Source organism: Chrysemys picta, unplaced genomic scaffold, assembly GCF_011386835.1.
Source record: "Chrysemys picta bellii isolate R12L10 unplaced genomic scaffold, ASM1138683v2 scaf2284, whole genome shotgun sequence".
Lineage (NCBI taxonomy): Eukaryota > Metazoa > Chordata > Testudines > Emydidae > Chrysemys > Chrysemys picta.
This window is the reverse complement of record NW_027054987.1, coordinates 1-9,000: the sequence shown is the minus strand read 5'-3', so window position 1 is coordinate 9,000 and position 9,000 is coordinate 1. Positions and strand designations below refer to the sequence as shown.

General features: G+C 54.9%; 2 protein-coding genes across 2 annotated transcripts; both read left to right on the top strand.

Moving 5' to 3' along the window:
- The first annotated feature begins 217 nt into the window (after window positions 1-217).
- On the top strand, window positions 218-1,698 carry LOC135980225 (interferon-inducible GTPase 5-like). The gene has a single exon (XM_065580268.1). The coding sequence runs from the start codon at window positions 218-220 to the stop codon at window positions 1,523-1,525; it is 1,308 nt and encodes a 435-aa protein (XP_065436340.1). The 3' UTR covers window positions 1,526-1,698.
- A 2,451-nt stretch (window positions 1,699-4,149) lies between these two features.
- On the top strand, window positions 4,150-8,977 carry LOC135980226 (intelectin-1b-like; the record flags this gene model as incomplete). The annotated part of the gene is made up of 4 exons (XM_065580269.1): window positions 4,150-4,326; window positions 5,512-5,575; window positions 6,912-7,061; window positions 8,730-8,977. Coding segments are annotated over exons 1-4 (513 nt in total), but the record flags the coding sequence as incomplete, so codon positions are not given.
- Window positions 8,978-9,000: the final 23 nt, after the last annotated feature.

Genomic DNA, 9,000 nt, shown 5'->3' with positions numbered 1-9,000 from the left:
GATCCCAGCCGAGGAGAGGTCTGGAAGTGAGGGAGAGGCAGGAGCTGTGATAGCCCAGGCCGGAGGAGATGGAAGCCAGGGTGGGAATCTCCACTGAGGGGGAACTGGATTCATGGGAGGTCAGAGGGGAGGGAGCTGCCATTGGCCAGGCCAGAGAAGATGAAGGCTGGGATGGGGTTGGGTCTCCGGGAGGAGCTGCCCAGAGACAAAGACCTAGATGAGGGTTTCAGCGGTTCAGCATTCTCAGGAACTCAGACAAGAACTGGCTTTTCCCTCTGTAAGACAGGAGCTGCAGCAGCTTGCCAGAGCCGACATGGCCTCACAGAGCAGTGAGGACATCATCAAGCTGTCGAGGGAGGAGCTGGAGGCCCTGAAAGCTGCCTTTGAGGAGGGGAACCTTGCCGGAGTGGCCTCCAGGCTGCAGGAAATGCTGGAGTCGCTGGAGAGCATCCAGCTGGATGTGGGCATCACGGGCGAGACCGGCTCCGGGAAGTCGTCCTTTGTCAACGCCCTGCAGGGCCTAGGCGATGAGGATGCAGGTGCCGCCCGCACCGGTGTGGTGGAGACCACCAGGGAGCCGACTCCATACCAGCATCCCCGGTACCCCAACGTGACCATCTGGGACCTGCCGGGGATCGACACACCCGATTTCCACCCCGACGCCTACCAGGAGCAGGTCGGCTTCTCGCGCGACGACATCTTCTTCATCATCGCCTCGCAGCGCTTCACCGCCAACCACGCTGCTATGGCCCGCCACATCCAGGCTATGGACAAGAACTTCTACTTCGTCCGCTCCAAGGTGGATGTAGACCTGGATTCCTCCCTCAGGCGCCGGCCATCCAGCTACAGCGAGGTGGGGGTGCTGCAGGACATCCGGCAGAACTGCCTGGAGGGTCTGCGGGCCCAAGGCATCCGCTCGCCCCAGGTCTTCCTCCTCTCGGCTTTTGATCTCAGCAAGTACGACTTTCACCTCCTGGGGGAGACGCTGGAGAGGGAGCTGAGCCACCACAAGCGGCACGCCTTCCTGATGGCCCTGCCCAACATCTCCCTGCACATCCTGGAGAAGAAGAAGGCTGCCATGCTGAAGCAGATGTGGCTGGTCTCCACCATGGCCTGTGGTGTCCATGCCGCGCCCATCCCAGGGCTCCTGATCTCCTGCGATGTGGACATCCTGGCCAGGACCCTGCAAGGTTACTGCAAGAGCTTTGGCCTGGATGACGACTCTCTGGAGAAGCTGGCAGCAAAAGTGGGGCAGCCGGTGGGACAGATGAAGGCTGTTATCGAGGCACCACTGGCCCAGGAGATCTCCAACAGCCTGGTGGTGCAGCTGCTGATACAGGCAGGTGGCAAGGTGCCAAAGCTATCCAAGGAGGTGCTGCGCTCTGTCCCTGTGCTGGGCTCCATGGCCTCTGGAGCACTGTCTTTTGCCACCGCTTACAAGATGCTGAGGAGTTTCATGGATGAGGTGACTGCCAGTGTCCAGAGGTTGCTGATCAAAGCCTTCGAGGTGGATGCTGAGAAATGAGCCAGAGAGGAGGAGAGAGAAAGATCAAGACACCTTCTAGGGAGGGAAAGTGGAGACAGGACCCCGACATCCCCAGGAAATCCCCCGAGCTTCCTACCAAATGTCAGAATTTCATTCCCTAGCTGGATAGAAAATACAGCAATGAATTTCTAAAGATTCTGTTGCAGTTACTTTGCTTTTTAAACCTCAAATATCAGATCTGGTTCTGCTCTCACTGACACTGGCGCAAACCGTAAATCCATTGTAAATATGTTGTCATAAACTGGGGGTATCGCCACTACCAGTAAACACCTAATTGTAAAATGGGCATAACTCTGGTGTAAACTGGGAAGAACTCCATTGTACATACATAGTTTAAAGCTGTGAGGAGCTCCATTAGATGTAAACCAGAGACAGATTTTAAGTGAGTACAAGCAGTGAGGCATAAAAGTCAAAAATGGTTACAAGAAAAATAAAGATAAAACACTTACTAGTGTTTAATTTACCAAACTGTATTAGATTCAAGCAAAGTTTCTCACCGCATGCTCCAGCAGATTACTGACCAAACTCTCAGATCAGAAGCTCTCCCCTGGAGTCCAACGGCTGTTCTCCTTTGTCTTCTTAGGTATGATGCCAGAGACAGATAGGGAGTGAGACGAGGGGTGTCTTGGGGTACCCACCCCTTCTTTTTCTAGTCCTGACCCCCTTTGAGAAGCATTTCCAGCTGGGAGCCAGGCGACAGGCAGGCTGGTAGAGAAAGAAAATTTCAGGCTGTTTCTTTGCTACGCTGTAGATTTTTGTCCCTGCCCCCTTCCTCGCCAAAGAATGGCCACTTAGCAGGTATGTTCATCAGCCTTGTTGACAGATGGCTGAGGAGTCAGTTTGCCCTTTGTCTCTGAGGAATTGTTTAGCCACTCCCCGGACTAATCTGGGAAACACACTTCAGTCATGATTTCAGATTATGTCCATAACTTTACATATAACGCTGCTACGTTGATTTTGCCATGATGTTACCGATCAGCAAGTTATCAGTTTTTAACTGATACCTCACAAGGCATACCTTGTACAGACACTCTTACAATAGTCTGTAGGGTGTGAACACTGGTATTTTCTGTCACAATGGGGGACCGACACACCCCAGACATGAGACACATGGGACTAAAGGATACTGGTGAGTAGACAGTGGGGACTGGAGCAGAAAGGGTATTATACTGTAAAGAGACAGCTGTGTGATCCTGTGGTGAGTGGGAATCTAGCAATCTAGGTTCTAGTCCCAACATTGCCACTGACCTGCTGGATGACCCCAGGCGAGTCCCTTCTAGTCTTTGGGCCTCAGTTTTTCTCTGTAAATTGGGGTACTGATGCTGATTCCTTTTGGAAAGCACAGCACTTTTGATCTGGGTATCCCAGATCTCGTGCTGTGCGAGAGCGAACCATTCTAACTGAAAGATGAAAAATGACAAATTAAATAAATTCTTCTGATTGTTCTTAGTGGCCAGAGGCATTTCTGAACATCAAGCATGTGACGATGTGTGAATGTTCCATAATATTTTGTATTAATATTGTGTGTGCCTCAGTTTCCCCATATGGTGCTTGGTTAACTAGGTAGTGGGAAAAGGTTGTTTGCTCATTGCAGAGACCCAGCGATACAGACGTGACTGATGTCTAGCTGTTTAGAGCCTGGAGCCCCAAGCCTATGGAGAGTCTGAGAAGACAAAGGCCACTCGAATTGCTCAGACATTTGGCACCTAGCGATTAACGACCATGGATGGCCTACCCTCCGCAGGAAGCCAGTCAGGTGTGACCAGCTGGAGAACAAAGGGCTAAGGAGGTGAGGTCAGGTGACAATGTTTGCCCTGGAACAGAAACAAAGTATGGAAGAAGGGCCCAATGGGGATGTGAAGTGTGGGCTGCTGGAAGCAAGAGATGCTCCTGGACTGGGACTGAAGAGGGGTCAGAGGGCTCTGTGCTTTGGGCTGACCCAGATGGACCAGGCTGTAACTTTCAGTTCTCTGGGCTAACCAAGGACCTGCCACACTGTGTTCCAGATGGCTAATAAACCCTGCTGCTCTCACCACGCTGGCTGAGAGTCACTGCGCATGCTGAAGGTGGGGGTGAATTGCTCCCTTTGGGTGTTCAAGTCTGTCTCAGGGTCCAACTCAGCTGGACTCGTGTGACGCAGGGATGCTGAAGGCTCTGAGGTTCGGCCTAAGGTGGCGGTGAATCCAAGTGGCTTCCCCTAGTGAGAGCATGACCCTAAAGCGGGTTGGGTGTAGGGACTGTTCCAGAGCTGTGACAAAGGGCAGAGACACTGCTTAAATGAAACCTAAATAGCCACGTTCCTGCTTTAATCTGTCTTGTTATTATAGCAGTGGAGGATCTACAGAGCTGCAACTTCCTTCTTGGCTTCATCAGGACCATTCAACTCCACCACCTGAATCAACACTCAGCCCCAGCATGCAAATAATCAGTGATAATGCAGTAATATCAGGCCCGTCATGTGCTATTGCATCAACCTGGAGTTTCCTGGGTGGACTGCCGGACCTTGTTTTGAAGGGCAATACATTCAGATACCTGGAACATGAACTAGATTTGACCCTGTTTAATGTTTCTGCTGGAAACCCTCGCCCAGCCCCTGCATACGTGGCTGGAGAGTTCTGGTATTTGTAAGCTGTGTTTGCTTTTATTGGGTGGCTCCACTCCCTTTAAAAGTTAGATCTGCGACTGGTGCATCAGAGGAATCGCTCTGTCTCTCTGGTCAGAAGCTTCTGATGCTGAAATCTGCTGTTAGACGCCTCAGCGACACTGGAACTGGGAATCAAGTGAGTCCTGACCCTTCCCTTAGTACATTACTCTGCGATGTCACGTAGCAGTAGTTGTGATATGTCAACATGACAATAGTAGCTTTAAAAAGCCCAAGTCATTGTTGGTTTCTCTACATCTGTAAAATGAGGATAACACTACTGAGCTGCTCTGTAAAGTGCTTTGAGATCTACTCATGACAGCACTAGACATTATTATTACACAGCATCAGCATGGGTTTGTCTGGCTCCCCAGCACCACAGCACACATGAGCCTCAATGCACTAATCCTCAGAGCACCTGGTGAAGTAGGGACGGTTCTCGCCCATTTTACAGCTGGGGAGCTGAGCCCAGAGAGAGCCCATCACCTGCCCAAGGAGTCAGTGACGGAGGGGGGAATTGAACCCAGCTCTCCTGAATCTGAGCCTTAACAAGCCCCCTCTGCCTGCCTCTAGCACTGGGCAGCTGTGCTGCAGGGCCCTTTGGCTGGGCTCGTGAAGCTGTGGCCATGCAGTGGGGGGGAAGATGCCAGGGCATGAGTGAAATGTGCTGGTGTCGATTCTGCTGCAAAGCAAGGAGAGAGACTCCTAGAAAAAGGTCTGAATTGGGGTTTGGGTACTGATCCCCTCGCTTCCCTTCCCTGGACCTGATCCCAGCGCTGACTGGAGCCAGTGTGAGGCATTCCATTGACTTCAATGGGCTTCAGGTCAGGGTCTATCTGCCTCAGTCTCCCCAACTACAAAATGGGTATACTGAGACCTGGCCACCCTGCAGCGTTGATGCGAGGCTCAGTTAGCAGAAGAAGTGCAGGAGGAAGGCTTGCTCTGTGCACATGATGCTACCTGGAGTCCTCCCAGTGCCCCGTGCAGCACTCCCCTGGTGCTCCCCTCCCAGCCCTGCTCACCTCAGCTTCCCATCCCACAAGCCCATCACTGAACCATTGCTGAGCCCTCAGTGGGCTCTGAAGATGAAAACTGCTCTAAGGATATCACTGCAAGGCCAACCCCACTCCGGCAAACCCCCGCTGAAGTCAAGGGCTGCAGGGAGTTAGTGCCAAGGGCAGGTTATGCAGAGAGCCAGGGCAGCCCTGGGAGCAGGAGATTTGGGGAGAAGCTGCCCCCCACCCCCACCTCCTGTGCTCTGTGACACTAACTAGCCCCAGCCTGGCTATTAACCAGCAGATCTACTGTTTTCTCTGCTGCAAAGTCAACAATGAAGCAACTCGCTCTCCTGCTGCTCCTCATCTCAGTGACCAGGGCGACCCCTTGCGGTAAGTGGCTGTTTCGTTTTCCTCTTGTGGGAACTAATTCTCCCGAACTCTGACCCTGCCTCTGGGGCCAGGGCTGTGATACATGCAGGGGAAGAGCTGGGCGGGTTGCTACAGGGGAGGCTTTGCTGATACACAAGTGAGGCAATAGCGACCCCAACTGGCAGGCAGCCTCCTTCCACCCCTGGTTCATAATGTTGCCAGCACAGAGTGCCCGAGGCAAAGCAACAGCGGGGTTCGTTGCCCGGTGTGCTTCGCGCCAATAAACACACCAGGGGGAGAAGCAAACAAAGTTTATTTGGGGTCCCAAAGCGGTGCTAGGAGACAGGCACGTCTCAGATCAAGCACACTAACAGGAACAGTTTTTCTTCTTTTATACATTTTGCAGTTAAGCCTCACCCCCCCCTTTCCCGTCTAGCCCTCCCTTTCTCTCCCCCCCCATTCCTCCCTCTACCCCTCCCGTCCCTGGTAATAGTTACTAAGCAAATAACGATTACATTTAAGCAGTTAAGTCATTCTTGGCAGCTATAAGCCTTGCTTGTTAGTAACTTCTTTAAACCGTTATCTTGTCCTTTTTCCCTTCAGCCAGAAACATGCAGGCCTCATTATTACCGCTTGAGCAGGGGCTTGCACACAGATAACTGGTTGCTTACATATTCCAATTGCACCTGGCTTTTGAGGTTGATTAGAGTTTAAACATGGAAGAATAGAGTTTGGTTCACTTAAGCCTAGTGCAGGAAGGCTTCATTGACACTTAGTGGCCTTCCACCCTCCCAAGTTACCTAGGGTGAGGCCTAGTGACGTCAACAATAAGGAACCTGCTCCAGTGAATTTCTTCTGTACATATCGTGGAGCCCAGGTTTGCAGAGATGGCAGGGGCAGCTCCAGGCACCAGCGCACCAAGCGCGTGCCTTGGGCAGCAAGCCGCGGGGGGGGCAGCCTCAGGCTGCCTTCGGTGGCATGCCTGCGGGAGGTCCGCCGGTCCCGCGACTTCTGCGGCAATTTGGCAGCGGGTACACCGAAGCTGTGGGACCGGCGGACCTCCCGCAGGCATGCCGCCAAAGGCAGCCTGCCTGCCGTGCTTGGGGCGGCAAAATACATAGAGCCGCCCCTGAGAGGTGGGCACCTAAAGGGATTACTTTTATTACTCTGTGTTACAGTCGTGCCTAGGTGCCCCAGTCCTGGACCCGGCCCCTGTGGTTCCAGGCGCTGTACAAACCCAGAACAGCACCTAATGGCTGACAATCTAAGTATAAAAAGTTTCACTCTGAAGCCGTTCTGGCCCCATACATAGTAACAGAGAAAACTCCTAACTAACCCCAAGTCACCCCCTGTGCAGCCGAGAGCGTGGGTGTTGCTGAACTGAAACTCGCCATCCGTGACCTGCTGGAGAACTGGGAAGACACGTCCTACTCCCAGAGCGGCCAGAGCTACCAGAGCCTGCCCCGCAGCTGCAAGGAAATTAAAGCCACCCGGTACGGGGCTGGAGGTGAGTGCGGAGGAAGCATCCCTGGACCTGCAGAAGCTGCTTTGCCTCTGCTAGGTGCCTGCTCCAGACCCAGTGTAAAGGCCACAGCTGGGTCCAGTCCGTTCAGATGCACCCGGGCAGCTCTGTGCTGGGAGCAGGGGCACCTGCCTGCCCGTGGGCACAGTGGGGAACCGCATTCCCAGAGCTGGCTGTGAGACACTCTGCTAGCCCTGCCAGCCCCAGCAGGCGGGAGATGTGCTGCAGCTGACAGCTCCCTCCTGCTCCAGCCTGTCTGCCTTGTCAGCAAACTCCTCAGGGCCCAACCAGCCTAAACTCGCCTAGCCGGTAACTCAGTGAACTCCAGCCCCCGAGCTCCGTGGAGACGTCTCTCTAGCACTGCACAGGACAGGAGCGACATGAGAACTCAGCTCTCTGCCACACCCTGCTGCTCAGGCCCCCGCCACACACAGCAGCTGCCGGCAGAGAAAAGCTCATTGGGGCTTGTGACGGTGCGGGACTCACCCCTGTGGCGCCTCCTGCTGGCTGGCACAGGGAATTAGCTTTCGAGCCCTCAGAGCACCCTCTGCAGGCTGGTGTCCTGCTGCTGCTGTGTTCCTCCCAGCACCCCGGTGCCCTTTGCCCTAGGGTGCTGCCTCTCCAGGCAATACCCCACAGATCTGGGTCTCCCCTCCCCGGGGAACCCCCACCCTCTATCCCCACCTTGCCTCAGCCTATGATCACCCCGCTACAGGGCTCCTGCTGCCTCGTTAGGGGCCAGCTGGTCTCCCCCAGCAGAGAGTTTCAGAGGCACAAGTGGCACAGAGGCGCCCAACTCCCATTGCCCAGCGTGTGCCTCTGAAAATCCCGCCCCCCCCCATGGACCGTGGCATGAGTCTCAGCTGGAGGAAGGGCATGCAGGACTCAGACAGGGACCCAGAGGCTGCTCTTGGGGCTGAGCCCCTCCAGTGCCAGGCGACATCCAGGCCGGGGCGGGTGCTCAGCACCTTTGACAGTCCGGGTGTAGCCAGTGGGTGGCAGATTCTTTGCCTGACTCTGTTCCACCCATTGTTCCGCCCCCAGACCGAGTCACCGCAGGCTCAGGCCCAAAAGAGGGACACAGCGCGGGGACACAGACAGCAGGAGGGGCAGGGGGCTCTGAATGAGGCCTGGGGCCTTTCCTGAGCACAAATGGCCCCCGGGCCTGATTCTCGGTTACACTTAGGCCTGGTCTGCGCACGGCGTCTGTGCTGGTGTCACTGTGACGGGTCGGGGGATGGGTTTTCCTGATATATTGATACCAATCCAGCCCCGGTGTGAACACAGTTATACTGGGGGAAAGGTACTTTAGACAGGGACAGCCTATTTCCCTCCCCTATGGGAATGGCTATCCCAGTATAAAGCCCCTTGTGTGGAAAGGCTCAGTCCATGTCCTCTGGGAGTCCCTGTAATTTGCACTCACTTCCTGCTGCCAAGGGGCTTTAGTGTCCCTGGGAATCAGGCTGCTGTGCTCCCGGATGCAGGGGCACGTCCTGCTCCAGTGACTCCGGGTGTGGGCCCTGCTGCAGGGCACTAGAAACTCCTCACCTGGGCGTTGCCCATTTAATGGCTGGCTCCGAGAGGGCCCTGCCCCTTTCCCCGGCCCTGGCTGACCAGCTCAGTGCTCCCCACTTCCCACCCCGCCCCCTGCAGATGGGATTTACACCCTGCGCACCGAGAACGGCGAGACCTACCAGACCTTCTGCGACATGACCACCAAGGGGGGCGGCTGGACCCTGGTGGCCAGCGTGCACGAGAACAACGCCTACGGGAAGTGCACCAATGGCGATCGCTGGTCCAGCCAGCAGGGGAACGACGTCAACTATCCAGAGGGAGACGGCAACTGGGCCAATTACAACACCTTCGGCTCCGCGGTGGGCTCCACCAGTGATGACTACAAGGTGGGGTCCCCTTCTCCATGGCC